The following is a 17,342-nucleotide window of genomic DNA, read 5'->3' on the forward strand; positions in this document are numbered from 1 at the left end:
AGAAAATAACTTAAAAGTTTCTGGAACTTAATCTTTAAAACATTAAAATCAAGAGATCAAGATCAAATAAAACAAGCAAAATGCATTTTCCATGTTTCATTGTTTTAGGGTTGCAACATGTTGTGTTATTTTTTGTGGGCGAAATGGTTATAAAATCCTTGAATCATGTGATAATAATTTCATAGTTTGCCATGGTTTTAAAAACATGTCAAATTTGACTCCTTGGCAGGGGTATGCGCTTTCTCATTTCTTGTTAATGACACAATCACATCAATTAAAGTTATATCTGTGGTGCAGTAAAAAAACAACATTTTAAAGGGATCATCTTGCTATAAATACATCATAACATCACCATCTTTAAGTATTTATCATTTAATGTTTTGAAAAAACATGCCACCACAAATACAGCGTCTTCACTTTACTTTAAAACAACCTTGCGGAGATATCTAAGAGCTTTTTTTTCTTTTTTTTACACCGCAGCCACAAAAGCCTTAATGCGAGTCCAGACGTTATCAAGACAGCAGTCTCACTCCGGCCCCTGCAGGCGATACATTCTTCTTAAAAACTAGGTCAATGGCAGACATGAGATTCCCCCCCCCCCCCCCCCCTCCCAGGGCGTCCAGCAGCTCGCTGACGCCGGAGCAAGCTAACCTCAGTGCCGGGCAACTATTTGCATGATGGTGCAAACTTAATGGACGATCTAAAAGACGTTGTTACCGCGGGCGTGAAGCCTGTTCCTGCCGCAAACAACGCCTCGCCTCCCCGTGATTTAGCGTGGAATTACATCCCTTAATCCCCCTTTCAGATACCACACAAAAGAGCGCGAGGAGAATAATTGTGTCACAAACAACAAACATATGTCAATTTCCCCCCAAAAGTAGGGCGAGCGACGGCTGCGCCTATTACGCGGGCAATGATTTGCACAGCGACAAAAGCGAGCCCGGTACCTACCAGATTATGAATTCACTCGGTATCTTCCACCACAGGAAGAGATGAAAGCTTTCATGCCGTCAACAAGAGATCTCGAACCATTTCTCTGACACAAAGGCCACAGGAATCAGTTGCCTTTCAGTCGGGGAGAGCCTGTGGGAGAGGATGAACACATCAGGGAGGATGGGTAATATGCAGATTGCGCTTCCACGCCGTCCAAAATAGAAACTTCAAAAGGCGCACTCAGACGACAGACGGGAAACACGCGTCTACGAAATTGTCTACAAGTCGGATTATCGATCGTCCAGATCGCGTTGACTCGACCTGATTCGACACGATCATGATCAATATCCTGACCTTTGAAGATACCGGTGTTTTAGATGACATAAGGAACAGAGGTTTCTACTTCTCATAACAATAAAACTGATGGACCGGTTCAGTTATAGAACAGTGAAAAGTGACATTATTTCAATTTACATCAAACGTAATCCAGATTTTTACAACAGAAATAGTTAAAAACTCGCAATCTGTGGATCTAAATGCTTTAAGAAGATCTGTTACAAATTAAAGGATAGTCCACAAGTTCAAAGTTCACCCATTTTCTACTCAACCTCATGTCAACTAAAGGTTGGGGTTATTTTCAGATAAATCTTTTCTTTTTTAGAGTTATAGACAAAAACGTTTGTTCATTTTAATGTAGCGACTGGAGCTCAGTTGTCTATGTATTTATTTTTGTCCAAAAAGACACTTAAAAACCTCCAAATACTTTCATATTGTTTGTCTGTAACGTCCATCTTGGATTGAAGCCTCAACTCGCAGATTTTTTTTGAAGGAAAACCTTAAATATTGTATATTGTAAAGATAGTTCTAAGTTTTTCCTCATTCAAAAACATTGCAAGTGTCAATGCGAAAGATTTACAGTGATAGCCTGGGATCTTACGCGTAAAACAAGCTTAAAATGTAGACATGTTTAAGTTTTAGGAATAATTTTGAGGCTTCAATACAAGTCTTTTTGGACGAAGATAAAGACGAAGAACATCAGTCGCTACATTAGAAAGAACATAAATTTTGCCTATAACTCTAAAATGGAAGGGACACCTCTGAAAGGAAGTCAAGATAAGGTTGAGTAGATAATTTGTGAATTTTGAATTAACTATCACTAACTGAAAGGAAATATCGCAGTCAGACTTATACTTCCTGTTCCAATTTTTTCTCAAGATTCACCTCGACTGTTAAGGGATTTTTGCCCCCCTGTGTGATTCAGTTGGACCCCCCTGACATAACAAGAGATGCATCTATAGATTTAAGTCCTTTTATCTAAAATGTATTTGCTTGAAATCCCTATGAAGTCATCTTGAATGAGTTCTCTGGCAGAGGTAATAATCGTACAGGAAATATCGTGACTTGTATTTGAAGTCTTTTGTCTTGTTATTTGCAAAGGCTTTTTTTTATTTCAAGGGCCACACCTTGCTTTAGTCGAGAGTAGACAGGACAAACTCACTCCCTTCAAACGATGAAATAATGAAGGCAAGATTTTTTCTTTTCAGTCCCTGACTGAAGACATTTAAGCTACAGTTCAGAAAGAAAAACAAGTCAAAGGAATATTTCTTGAGGACGCGTGAGATAAAAGGAAGTGTTTGAGCGTTTCATATCTTTGATCTAAATTGGTAAAAGTATCTTCTGTTTTTTTTTTTTCTCTCCTTGGCATGAAAAGGAGGAACATAAGGATGGCGATTGTGGGAATTGACTTTGTATCTAAACTAATCTTCTCTCTAAGTCGGGAACAGATCGGCCTTGAACGAATCCCGGCGAGGACACGGAGCTCTATTTGGGTCTCAAGCTACAAAGACAATAGTTTTGAAGGAGCTTTCAAAAACATACCTGTTGCCGTTGTACGAAGTTTTGTAGACGGGCGTCTGCTGGATCATTTCGTCCGAGTAGATGGGCACGGCAGTCCGTACGCACTCGTGCGAGCACTGCAGGCCGTCGTTGTAGGCAGTGAAGATGTCCACCTTGCTGGGCACCCGGGCTGGGGTGAAGTCGGTCAGGTTCTGGCAGCTTTCTTCCTGCTGGTGAATCTTGCGCTGATGGCTATTGTGGCGGCCATTTGCAGACTGCGCACAGCTACAAAAACACGCACCAAAGACAAGAAGCAAAGATAAAATCATACCTTGAACCTACCGCGGGGAGGCGGTTCCGGGGCTCGAACCGAAGGATAGGGAAGGGTGAAGAAAAGAAGAAGAATCTTTCCTACCAGTTCTTAAGGACGAGTGTTGTGATCAAGGCTGCGATAACCATGATGAGGGACACAGTGATTGTGATTATCTGGTGGACTGCCAAACCTGGACACACACAAGGAGAAAAATTGGAATTAAAATCTTTAAACGAAAGACTTTTTCTGCTTTAACTTAACACTTTTGTGATGGGAAACAGTGCCGTGTAGTGGCAGGAGGTTGCTACTACACCCATAAGAGGGATTTCTCAACCATAAAATTGTCTTTAAAGGGCGACTCATTTAAAAACCCAACTTTTCCTGACTTACCGACAATGTTTTGAAGTAAGTACTTTATGAAGTTACTCCCATTCTGAAATCTGGGCGAACGAGAGGTTACAAGATTGTTGTCTATCATGATGTAATAATGGCTTCACGCCTCCTGTAGCCGAGCTGTAATCACGTCCCACTTTGTTTATACAACAAGTCCCTTGGAGGTGGAGACTTCCAGAACCGATGACGTCCAGTGAAAATCAACCCTTGCACTTTATTCTTTTGTTTGCACTTTGTTCTTGCTTTTATGAACCTTGCTGTTCTATCCATCCATCCATCCATCCATCATCTATCATCTATCTAACTATCTATCAACTTTATTGTTTGACCAATCACAGCAGAGTGGGCGTGGTAATGGTAAACAAGATTTCATCCCCACAAAAGACTTTTCAGTGGGGGTGGCTTAAGCACATTTTCTAATGTAAATATTTCAATGAAAAGAGAGTTTTGTACAAAAAGACACACACTGATGATACAGTAGAGGTTCAAGATCTATTTAAGAGACAATTAAATCAACACATTTAAACAATAAAACAGGCATGAAACAGTTTATGCAAAGTACTATATTAGCGATACCTCACACTGTGAGATATGTATACATTCCCCTCCTCACAGTGACACCGGCGCCATGTACACGCGTCGGTAATTGATTGAGCATGAAGGTGATTAAGACACTGCGGCAGGTGACAAGTCGCACAGGGGGGGGAAAAGCTGTCATAACCAAAACGCCACATGGCCTGGAAGCATCTCGCCTTCCCCATCAGCCAGCTGCCCGCCTGTCACTCCCGGCCTTTCGTCCTCAGAAGACTTGGTCAAATTATCGAGTGCAGCCTTCGCTTCCATGAAACAACAACCAACCTCTTTCTTTTTGCTCTCGAACGTTGGCGTTTCCACCCAACCCGGAAACAAGGTTGACACCTGGCTTATAGTTAAAACAAAACTTTAATAATTGCGTAAGACTCAGTTATAGGATACACTTAAATGCAGTAAATATTTGTTTGTATACTCTGTATTTTCTGTAAATATTTTGTTGTGATAGTAGAAAAGTTGTTTTTGATTCAGAGTTTATTTTCAAGGGTTTGAGCGGAAGAACATAAGGAGATTTACATTTTTTGGATGGTGAAGGTGTAACGAGTAAACAACTCAAAACCGATTGACACCGACTGTTCTTCGTCTAGCGTGGACCCAGTCCTAGTACTTCGACTTCCTCTGGTCTCCCAGGCCTGTCACGCGGAAGTCAAGGTGGAACTAGCCAGCTAGCTGTAGCAGCCAGAGCTAGTGTTAGCATCAAACGGCTTCCCCGGCTTTCATCGCAACTCAGCACAGTTGAGGCGGTAAAAGCAAGCTAGTAGTAGCTGTCGAAGTTAGCTTTAGCTTAAGCATCAAACTCTGCCCCGGCTTTCATTGTAACTAAACACAGTTGAGGCAGTACTAGCAAGGTATCTGTAGCTGTCAAAGTTAGCTCTAGCTTTAGCATTATACGCTTCCTTGGCTTTTATTGCAACTCAACACAGTCAAAGTGGTACTAGCCAGCTAGCTGTAGCAGTTGAGGCAAGCTTTCGCTTCAGCATCAAAGCGGCTTTCATCGTAACTAAACACAGTCGAGGCAGTGCTAGCAAGCTAGCTGTAGCAAGTGGAGCTAGCTTTAGCATCAAACCCTTCCCAAGCTTTCATTGTAACCCAATACAGTCGAGGCGATGCTTCCAAGCTAGCAGTAGCTGTTGAAGTTGGCTTTAGCTTTAGCATGAAAAGCTTCCCCGGCTTTAATCGTAACTCAACACAGTCGAGGCGGTACTAGCAAGCTAGCTGGAGCTGTCAAGGTTAGCTTTAGCATCAAACGCTTCCCTGGCTTTTATTGTAACTCAACACAGTTGAGGCAGGACTAGCAAGCTAGTTATAGCTGTCAAAGTTAGCTTTAGCTTTTGGTTCAAGGTGCTCTTGTGGAAGAAGAAGATGGTGCTGTCCTGGTGGGTCTGCAGTGCTCCAGGAGAACCACGTTGGTCTCATCATTAGCATTTCTATCTCCTTCTTCAATCTGCTCCGTCCCTCAATCTCTCCGGCCGCTGACGTCAAAGGATGAGAAGCTAAAAGTGTCCATTTATAAATGTACATCTAAATCCAGACATAATGGAGTCTGGCCTTGACCTTGATCAATAGCCGTGATCCCCACGGAGAATTTATTCAGAGTGAAAATCTACTCTTTCAGGGAAAAAAAAGCCACTCTTTTGTCCACTAAGACCCGATCGGATTAAATCACATAAAGAAGCTGCGTGAGAGTTTTATTTTCTCCTTCGCGGCGACAGCGTTTCCAAATGAAACGTTGAATGGCGAACGTGACATCAGGGATCGCGGCGTGACCTTTCAGCCGGCTAATTAATGGGGGACCGTCTCATATTTAAGTTTTAATCAGCGAGTGTTTGTCCCGGAGATAAACGGGGAAACTAATAACGCGGAGTGTTTATGTTGCAAAAACTGCTGACGCAACTGTTTATTTATTGCTTCTCCTCTGTAGGCTCGAATCTTTTAGCACTTTTGTTTCACTGCAGTCAATTAGCAAAGGAGGTTATTGGAGAACACAGTTTAAGTTTATTTTGATAACGTGTTGTGGTGTTTTTCAGCGCCCATGGTGGTCATGTGTATGAGTGGTTGTCATGGTATTGAAAAATTGACAGTTTTCGAGAGTGAATGTGTTTTATGTCCAATTTTTGCCGTTTGATACTAGAGGTCCATGAGTTTTGTGTTAATTGAGAGTGCTGGTATTCATTTTTTCATTTCTTCGTTTACGAAAAACTGGAAAACAAAAACCTTGTATAATGGATGTATATATTATATTCCTTTTCTGTAGTTTTCACAAAGCTTTTCGGTGATCCAGATCAATGTGTGAATTGTATGGTGCCAAATATCACACGCACCAGGACTAGCCAAAAAAACAACTATGATCAAATCGCTACTACACTATGCTGTTTTTCAGTTGTTTGACCATTTATTTCCCTTGTAGACGTCTTTTTGTTCTGGATCAAGAGACTTTTATTCCCCCAAAACTTCTAAATGAAATGAAAGGCTGGACTATCGAGATCAGGATTCCAGTATCAGGATTTAAATAACTTTGGTTCTTGTTCGACTTCTTTACAAACTTTGGGGAGTGGGTGACGGGACAAAAACAGTAAATGACTGGAATTTTAGAGGATTCTGAGCACCGTCATCCAAAAGGGACTCAGAGTAGAGCCACTGCTTTTCATTATATAGTCAAGTCAAGCCAAGCTTTTTAGTTATTTGTCAAATATACTGTATGGACGAAGCACAGCACAGATGAAATTGCAGTGTACTGAGACCTAATGTGCAAAACAGGCAGTAAAAAAAAGAATAAATAAACTTCTACAAGTAGGAAGGACATAAAATAATCAACAACTTATTTTTACAAAATCAAGTGTAGGTCGCTCAGGCTAACCCTTTTCTAGGTACTTTGGATTCTGCCCCACAACCAAATAAAGGTGGGATGATAGATCAGGGGTTAATTCCTCAAAAAATGTGGGTCTTTGGTAGTTTTGAATGCGAAGATTGTATTTCTTTCTCATCCGTCTTATTTCCCAGACACATTCCCTACTCTTCCAGTCAGGGGGAGACCAAGGGCCAGACCAAGAGATGGAGAAATTGAAACTCATGTGAAGTCATGATGTTATTCTACGTTTCATTATTGCTATAAGTTCATAGAGTATCCACCGAAAGTCATAAACAACTGAGAACCATTGACTGTCACATTTCTCTGTTAACAACCGTGCAAAGAAAAGGTGGATGATAAAGGAGAGCGTGTATTAAACTGCCGCGTAAATATGTGGAAGGTTTGTCATGAATACCAGCCAGGCGGTGGCAGACACCCTCAGCAGAAGAGCTATTTAGCGTTATTGCAGTGGACGCCCACACAGAGCTGCTTTGAAAGCCTCATAAAAATGCTGGAAAAGCCTGTAATTTTTTTAATCTAGTTGCGGCGCACGGAGGTCAAGCTCCTGGACGCCCACGCCGCACAAAACGCACATTTGTTTCAGAAGGTACGAATCCCGGTTCAGATCCTGCAAACAAACACCAGGCCGCTGGTGAGAGGAAGAACTTCGATCAACGGCGGAACGCTGCTGTCAGTCAACAATTGCCAATTAACGTCGTTGTCAGAGCGTCAATCAACACGGGTTCGCACCCCGAAATCAACACTTAGAACGAGGGTTTGAAAGAAGTGTGAGGAAGGAAAAATTGATCAGAAACTATTAGTTTTTCAACGACAAAGACGTTCAAGTTTGTCTTGTGTGTCGGACATTATCAATAACAAGATAATTCTGATCATTAATAGATAAAATTCCTTTTTTAAAATGTGTAATGTGGGTCACTGAGGTCCCCTGTCTGCCCCTTCATTTCAATTATTCATTTTCTAACATATCTTCCCTTTTCAGGGGTGATGGCAGGGCAACAGCCTGTCCCAGCTGCTCAGGGCAAGAGGCAGTTTAAGACCCTGAACAGGTGTCAGGAGTAAACCTATTGGAACAAGTATTCCACTGATCTTTTTTCTGCGTCTTTTTTGAAATCCTAAATCTGATTTTTTTTTAATCTTGTTTCTCAAATATTAATTTGTGTATCTCACTCCTAACACGTAAAACATATATATTTTATCCTTTTTTTATTTGGTGCCTAGAAAATATCAGATTAATTTCATTTAATACCATTTATAAGATTAAAAATGCAATTTTAGGGTGATTGGTTGATTGATTTATTTATTTGTATTCTTTATTCTACTGTTTATTATCCTAAGGCCCAAAGAGAGAGAACAACAAGGGATACCACAAACACATTTGTTTTCGGGCCTTTGGGTCACCTTGACCCCGAGATAGAACAAGGGTTGAATTAAGAAAGCTGTTGAATTTGAGAGAAAAAAAAAACGTTTGAAAAAGTCAATGCAAACTGAAAACAGAGAAAATACAAAATACTTTTTAATGACTAAATCAGAATTGATAAACGTGAGACTTTTCTAAAATAATAAGAAAATAAATGCATAATTCTGAGTCATTTATCATATTTTTTTTTATATATAACGACTTATGGCAATTCCTCTAATTGTATTTTATTTATTATATATTTTAACTCTCTTTTTATTTAATTCATATTATTTAATTTCTATATTCTGAAATGCAACCACGACAAATGTTTACAACACAAAGTTTCCTGATGATTTCTGATCAAATCCTGAAGGTTAAAAAAGGATCTCAATGTAAAAAAAATCTGTCCGCGCACAGAGGGCTGGATAACGGCATTGCGCAATGACACCATTCAGATGGGCCGGACATCATAATGTCCTTCACCCAAAAATGATGTGTCAGTCAACATCTGCACTCGTCCTCCTGCAGGCTCATGCGTCAGGCCCCGGTGAAAGTGCTGAGCTGTGGAGTAACTGAAAGAAGCAGCGTCTGCTCCGTCTGGTCCCTTCATCTCCTCTTGGCTGGGCTTCCTGTAAATCGGGCGAAGGGGCTGAGACTTCGCACGCCTGTCACCGAGCATCAGCATTTAAGTCCCGGTTTAACGCGTGAGAAAAGGAGATTCGTTTTATCTACTTTATTGGGATTCAATGGAGAGTGCGGCGTAGAAATCTACTGGATTGCCATGGCGACGGTTGAGAAAAGTGTTTCTCTCTACGCCTCTGTGAGCGTCAGTTTTGAGGAGGATGTTAAATATGAGTCGCTATCATGGCTCCCCCCGTGCTGCATGACAATGTTCGTCCTGCTTTAATAATACATGCTGAGATACTCAACATACATTTTACATGTGCCCGCTTAGCACCACACTTGCTCTACACTTTAGACTCTGTTCGAATCAACCGTGATGAACAGACGGATCGGAGGTGAAGGCTGAGGGAACTTTGGGGCTCGTCCTCCATACTCATGCACAGCTCATGTAACAACTATTCACTGCATTTCCAGGCTGATAACCGGGAAAGTTATGAGCATTTTCCGATTGAGATCCTCAGGATTTAGTCATAAGACAACAAATTCATTGTGTATGTTATTCTTGAGCTCCATCTGAATCTAGAGTCTTGAGGGATTGAATAGTGATTTATATGGCCTAAATTAAAGAAATATACTCATTGTCTTATAATGAATACATTATGATGGGAGTTCTTTAGCAGCTCCATCTGGATCCAGGACATGTTTGAAGGATTCTTCAATGACTTGGCTGAAAAAGAACAATACAATTGTCTATTCATTTTCTTTAATTGCTGTAAATCATGGTGGGATTACTATGTTCTTCTGCAGCTCCATCTGGATGCAGGAGGTTTTTGAAGGATTAATCAGAAATGTATATGGCTTATAAGGATAAATTAAATTGTCTTTTCATTGACTTGAATGAATAAATCTTGATCTTTTTTTATCTTGAAGTTTTTAAAATGTTCTTCTAGAGTTCCATCTGGATCCAGGAAGTTTTTGAAGGATTTTTCAGTGACTTGTATGGCTCAAAAGGAAAATTAAATTGTCTATTTATTGATTTATGATGTATAAATCATAATGAAAGTCTTTTATGTTCTTCAGCAGCTCCATCTGGACCTAGGGTGTTTTTGAAGGATTCCTTAGTGACTTGTATGGCTTAAAGAAAAATCTCCATCATAAAGTATTTTTTTATTATTAAACACATTCACAAATAAATGTGTATGTTCTTCTGGAGCGCCATCTGGACCCAGGTAGGTCTTGAAGGATTCTTCAGCCAATTATTGTTTCAACTAATATTAACCAAGAGGTTAAGCAAGTTTGATTAATCAACCATTTACATTACAACCCAAACTGTCAGGCTGTCGTGTGAACAACAGACTTTAAGGACTACAAGTATGAATTACTTACTAACTTACTTACAACAACATGTATTATTGGGCGACGTTGCTTTTATCTCCCGCGGCTGAGTAATGGAACAGCTGTGGTAGATCCCTGCATGCCATCCTGGCCATGCTAGAGTACCTTGATGTGATCCGCGTAGACACATTTTAAATAGACTTTAAACATGTCAGGATCACTTTACAAACTTCCTTCGTCTCGCTGGAAACAGCTGCTCACGCAACTGGCAAAACTAAAAAAAAAAAAAGTGGTGCAAACAAAGTCTTCTGGGAGGAAAAAATGGACTCACACATTTTTCACCGGCTCGTGTTACTAATGGATTGTTGCGAGTTCAGGGACGAGTGGAATCCTGGTCCAGGCACACATGTTCTGATCGTCTTTGTCTACAGTTCACTGGAGTCTTTCTATTGTAGGAACAAAAATGCTACCTTAATGGATGCATTATGTCATAAATTGCTGGTGATGCGAAACCTTTTAATGCCAGGGAATTGTGGGAAAATCTCCAGTTCTATGATGGCGGTCGACCAACTAGAACCACTCACTCAGTTTATGAGTCAAACAATGAGATTTTATACTTGTTTTTTCGTGTCGACACTGGGCCACAGTTTGGGGGATGTGTACAAATTATCGGATCAAAAAGTCTAGTTCTGTTGTTTTGTATGTTTTTGATCGGAATTTAATTTACAATTTACAGTTTATTTGGGGATTTTCCGCCTATTTTTAAGTCTTTTTAAATCAGTCCTAGCTTAGCTGTATATTAAGTAAGTAAGTGAGTAAGTAAAGGTTATTTGTAAAGCATTTTTCTAGACCAGGGTCACAAAGCGCTTTAACAATCAAAAACTATAACATTTAAGCAGGAGAATTTAAAAATTGATCCTGAAAGAAACTGGCAGCCAGTGAAGAGTTTTAAGGATCGGGGGAAATGTGAGTTCTTCTACTAGAGCAGCTCAGAAATTCTTGCTGCAGAGTTTTGTATTAAATGCAGGCGAGACAGATCATTCTTGGGTGCTATCCCAGTTTCTACAGGTCGAGAGGCGGGGGACACCCTGGACAGGACGCCGGTCTCTCACAGGACACACGATAAGGATCAATTACATTTTTGGACCCATCCTTGAATCTATTTTCTATTTAATTTTGAGCTTGTGTTTGTGAAATAAACATGAAACTTGCAACCCAAGATGGTAAATAATAAATAGCTCTTACTTCTTTTCTTTTGTCTTACGCGCTTTTCTTAGCTTTTTCAGCATAAACTTTGCACTAAGTTAGGCATTCACACACTGACGGGAGTAGGCCGCGATGCAGCTCAACCCTCAGGAGCAATCAGGATAAACACAATCTTATCCAGAGCTAGGATTTATTTTTCCCAAAAAGATGTTGCTTGTATTAAAATGATCTTTTTTTTTTTAAGCCTTTTCTTTGGGATTTTTACACAGTACACGGTAAAATGAAAAAAAGAGCAGCACGTCTACAGACGAGCTAATGTTAGAAATTCCCTCCAGAGTAACATCTGACACGACCGTCTTCCTCCAGGAGGAGTTTGGTCCGTGATGTTAAACGGGAGAGACAGGCAGAGATGCTGATACAGAACTTTTAGGCGGGAATGATCGCATATTTTGTGTCCTCAAGTATTCCAAGTTGTGATGATTGATGGAGGCTGAAGTCAGTCTGAGGTTCTTCGGTATATTTAATGCTTGGCTCTGCGGATTTTAGGCTTAACGTTGGTCGGACAGTGACAGATTTCGTTCTAATGATTGAGACATAACTTTTATAGTTTAAAAACAGTGCAAGAAAATGCTGATGGTTACATTCCTGGCACGTTTTCAAACCACTTATCTGTGGCGCCGTCACCGAAGAGCAGGATCACATCGAGATACAAATCCCATTACTTCTGTTCTTCATTCACGCCGGATGATAAGAAGCCATCTTTATATCATTAGAGGAAACAGGTGAGACGGCTTGATGAGTCATTATCACAATTTTAACCTCATCTTCTCTCCAATTTACTTCGCTCGTGACTGCCGGATGTGTTCAGAAGAGAAAGAAGGGACTCAGAGTTAAGATCCTTGAGTCAATACAGACCGTTTCACAGATATACTCCGAATCAGGGGCCTCAAACTCAACTGGCCAGGGGCCCTAGAGAGATATATATGAGACGAGAGACTTATTTTTTGTAGTTTAACTGAGTATTTCTGCCATTTTTGTCCTAGTTTATGAGTCATTTTATTCCATTTAGAAATTATTATTGAGTCCATTTAAAATCTGCAACATCTAAACTATATAAAAATATATATAAATGATCAGATATGATGATATTTATTGCTTAACCTGCTGTAATTGTACACACATGGAGTTGCCATCTTAAAAACATGAATAAGGAGGGCTTCAAATGTAGGACCCCTGGTTTAAAACAACTTTATTCTATTTGTACTGTAGGTAAGTAAGTACGTAATTTATAAACAATACTCTAAATATAAAATATAATATAAAATATATACTTAAAAGGTCAAGAGAACACTTACTTACTTACTTGTACCTACAGTAAGTAAGTAAGTACAAATGTATGAAAATGTCGTATGGTAATAGTGCTTGTACACAAGTAAAAGTTTGAAAGTACAGCATCTCAAATGTTACTCAAGTATAAAAGAAGCACAATATTATAAGCAAATACTAAAAGCAGATTCTACTCGACATTTAATTAACTGCTGCTCACTTTTTTATTTTAAACTCACGAGGGGTCGACCAATTTCCTATCTGGAAGGAAGTTTTCGTAGTATTTTTTTTTTTATAACTAGTATAGAACCGATATTTATACCACTACATGGTTCATCTATTTTTGTGGAAGTGCAAAAGTACATGTATGTTAATCAAAGGACTATCTAAAAAATCCAATAAAGCAAAGTACATTAAATAGTATTTGAAGGTCTATGGATAGTTTTTAACGATAGTGTTTCTGGCCCCGTCTAGTGTCGGAATAGTGTTACTGTGTCGCGTTACTAGTCTATAAATATCCATAAAATCTGGCTTAAAATAGGCATTTGTTGTGCACGACCTCGAGACTTAGCGATATTAAAGGCCCTATAAGTACTTTTAAATTGTATTTCTGGCGCCCCCTGGATGCGTAAAAGTATAACTGCAATTGTTACAAATAGTTTCACTATTGCCTTTTCTACTGCATGTTAAACGTGATAAAAGCTATCGTATCGGTTTTTAGTAAGTTCAAACAGTTGCTCAGTACTTGCCAAATGCAAATGTTGTGGTCACGTGACCCACTTTCAAGGTGGGTCTTTCAAGCAAAGTTACATTGTGAAAAAGTTAAGAAAATAGCTAGAAAATTCTACTACAAGAGTCCATGTTGTTCAAAATCAAACATAACTTGTCGGTTTAAGTATTTTGTTACTCGGTTGTGTGACCGCGTCGCTCTTACCAGGTGTTTCCCCGTATGGCTTTGGTGGTTTGACAGTCTCCCCGGAGCTTTTAGTGGTGGTGCTTATCCTCTTGGGCTCAGGCGTGGTCACTACAGTCAGCGTCGTTTGGAAAAGTCTCGTGGTGACGGAGGTGGTCGGCGCCGTCGTGGTCGAGGCCTTGGTGGACAGCGTCGAGTTCGGCCCGGGCTTGCCGTCGTCGTCCACGCTGTCTGTTCCCGTGGGACCCCAGTCGATAAATCCAGCCACCGTGGTAGTCCGACCCTCCTGAGACTTGTCATAGCTGTCCCACTTGAGCTGCCTCCGGGCTCTGAGCAACAACCTCACCGACGTCTCTCGGCTCCGACTCGCTATAGGCGCGAGCGCTCCCTCGGCGACGTCCCCGCCCTCCATCTGAGAGATTCTCCACCGGCACTCCTTACACGTTTGTCCTTTATGAGGCGACTTGCGGAACTTCTGACCCTTCACCTTTGAGCCGAAGCCAGCCCTGAGGTCCTGGGGCGAGGAGACGGGGCTGAGGAGGCGGCGGGCCAGAGGACTCACTGTCCTCCAGTGGAGTTTGTTGGGCGTGTCCCAAATGGGCTGCAAGCGAGGTCGGGAGCGAGGCAGCGGTTTAGGCATCACCTTCACCGCCAGACTCTGACTGAGCGGGCTGCATGCGGAGAAGTCCATCGTTAGATGGGTCACAGCCAGCAGGAGCCACATCCGGTGGCCCACGTGGATGCCCGGCCTCAGCGCAGACAAACTGCAGAGACGAAAGGAAGTAGATGATTAGTTAGTTTCTCCGGTAAACAAATGACAGTCGAGTCAGAACTGTGTTACTTCGTTAAGTGAAGAAGAACATACGGTGCTTCTTCAATTCAAGTATTAAGTCAAATTGTGTGTCATCTCTGGGTCAAGGTGACCCCAAGGCCTTTTAAATAAACTGAAACTGAAACTAAAGGCCCAAAAACGTATCCTTCGTGTCATCTCTGGGTCAAGGTGACCCCAAGGTCCAAAAAAACAATATGTGTGGTATCCTTCGTGTCATCTCTGGGTCAAGGTGACCCCAAGGCCTTTTAAATAAACTGAAACTGAAACTAAAGGCCCAATAAAACCAAGATGTTTGTGGCATCGTTCAAGTTATCTTTGGGTCAAGGCGACCCAAAGGCCAGAAAACAAATGTGTTTGTGGTATCCCTTGTTCACCTTGACCCAGAGGCAACACAAGGGATACCTCCAACACATTTGTTTTCAGGCATCCAGGTCTCCTTGACCCAAAAACTGCACAAGGGTTAAGCTTGTTATTCAGTTTTATCAGTAAATACTGTGACTGTTGTTAAGCCAATTGAAAGAAGGAAAGATTATATTAAATTAAGTTTTACAAGAACGCTCAAGAAGCTACATTTGAAAAATATATAATCTGATAGGAGGAATGTTTTTTAAACATTTCTGAGATTCAATTTGATTCTGCTTAATCGGGTTCAGGTCGTCCAGCTCTTCCTGAGGAACCCCACAGTCTCTCTAGAGTTTCCTGGGTCTACCCTATGGTCTCCTACCGATGAGACATACCCTGAACACCTCACCAGGGAGGCGTCGTGGCGGCGTATTGATCAGACACCCGAAGCCCCCTCGACTGCCTCCGAGCCTCTCTAAGATGACCTTGCTTCTCACCCTATCTCTAAGGGAGGGCCAAGACACCCTACGGAGAAAACTTGTTTAGGCCTCGACCCTGTTCCTTTTGGTTAATACCCACCGTTCGTGAGCATAGGAGAGGGAAGGGCTGTAGATTGACAAGTATACAGGGAGCTGTGCCTTTTGGCTAAGCTCTCTTTTTAGAAAGGATGATTCTGCCCCAATTCTCACCCTCCATTCTCTCCTCACTCATGAACAAGACCCTAAGGTACTTAAACGTCTCTGTTTGCGGCAGGACCTTATCCCCAACCTGGGTGAAGGTCACAGTACTATGAAAGTCATCCGCAAAAAGCGACATGATCCCAAGACCACAAAACTGGACCCCATACAATCCTAAGAAATTCTGTCCATAGAACAGAATCGGTGATACAGTGTAGACCTGATGGGACCCTCATTGGATACGAGTCCGTCTTTAGAAACAGTTCTTGGATTAATATAAAAAGAGGCCACACTTTGCCCAGATCGAGTCGATCCAGTATTTTTGTCTATTTTCTATGCTTATTCAGGCGAAGAGAAGAAAATTCACACCTGAGGAATTTAAAAGGTCATTGAACGTTTTGTCTCGACTGAATCTCAACAAGTCCCTGACTTGTGGTGACGATCCAGGAGGCGGCATAGAAGAAAAAGGTCTAAAGTAAATGTCGTGAAACTAACCGAGATTATTATGGTTTTGATCTTCGCTGTAAAAAGCACAAAAAAAAAAAGAAAAGATTTCTCCTTGATGTTTCTGATTCATATCAATCCAGGGATGATTGCAGCGACACACAAGGTCAAGCCAGGTTTAGCTAATCATCATATTCCCGCATTATCTCACAAAAAGTCACCTCATTTCCCAGAAGACAATATGATTATGCAGCTAAAAAAGGGATCAGAAAGACGAGCAGCAGATCACAGAAAAAAGTATCAAAAAAAAAAAAAAAACGTCCTTCGCGCCTGACAAGTCTAGATCGTCAGCAGGATGGAAGCGAGTCGGGTCTCGCTGACGGTTGAGGCCGGGGACCCTACGGTGGACTGATTGCTCGCGCGACCTTCGCCGACCCCTGGGACAAAGCTACGCATCGATTCTAAAGGGGAGGACCTCATTATGGGATATCTTTCATCTCAGCTGTCCTTGGCCAATTTAAGCGCCCACTGCGGGAGGAAAAAGAAGATGATGACGTGTTTGAATAACGTCGGTGAACAGGTTCATCGACTCTTATGTAACCACGGTGCCACTCATACGAAGAAATGACAAAATTGTGTCATGATTGTGTAACAAATAATTAATAAAAAATATATATTAGGAGAAGCTTTTTAAACTTTATAAATTATACCATTTCTCGCTAACATTTTAACATTATTTCATCTATTTCTATGCTTTATGTTGCAGAGAAGGAACAGATAAATAAGTTCATCCGTGTGATGCACTGACAGAACGTCTCCAGGGAGACGGTTGGAAGCTGCCGATGTATGATTCATCTGAGTGGGAGCACACAGCAACAAAAAAGAAACCCTGAAAGGGAACCCCACAGATCATTGTCATGGCTGTTCAGGTGTGCTCTTCAAACTCAGTATGAACGTTCGCACCATTAATCACCAGCCAGAGAGAGACCGCTGAGCTGCTCCTAGATGTGGAGAAGTAGGCCGTGATAAAGTTTGCCTGCAGGTGTAGTAAAACCACCAATCCTGTTTTTCCCTGCACGTCTAATATATTTTTTGTGATGCAGCAAACTCGGTGCTGCTGGTGGACTGTAACAAAAAATAACAAGCTTTAACATTTGGCCAGGTTTAGAGCGTATTTCAGCTCAACACAGCATTCAGCACCATGGACAGCGCTACAACTATCGTCTGATCATCCATTCTTTCTATCACATGTATCCCTGTGGCATTATCACTAGAAATAACACCGAAAAATGTCTTCAGCTTTTTGTTA

At 41.2% G+C, this 17,342-nt stretch overlaps 1 protein-coding gene across 1 annotated transcript in view; it reads right to left on the reverse strand.

Moving 5' to 3' along the window:
- ajap1 (adherens junctions associated protein 1) overlaps positions 1-17,342 on the reverse strand; it is a 45,210-nt gene that overhangs the window by 8,052 nt on the left and 19,816 nt on the right. The window contains exons 2-5 of the mRNA XM_087781820.1: positions 13,760-14,502; positions 3,185-3,272; positions 2,812-3,054; positions 952-1,083 (exon numbers count right to left, since the gene is read on the reverse strand). Coding sequence (XP_087637946.1) covers positions 1,011-1,083; positions 2,812-3,054; positions 3,185-3,272; positions 13,760-14,502 — 1,147 coding nt within the window. The 3' untranslated portion in view covers positions 952-1,010. The remainder of the gene's footprint in view (positions 1-951; positions 1,084-2,811; positions 3,055-3,184; positions 3,273-13,759; positions 14,503-17,342) is intronic.

Source organism: Callionymus lyra, chromosome 19 (assembly GCF_982586985.1).
Source record: "Callionymus lyra chromosome 19, fCalLyr1.hap1.1, whole genome shotgun sequence".
NCBI classification, from domain to species: domain Eukaryota; kingdom Metazoa; phylum Chordata; class Actinopteri; order Syngnathiformes; family Callionymidae; genus Callionymus; species Callionymus lyra.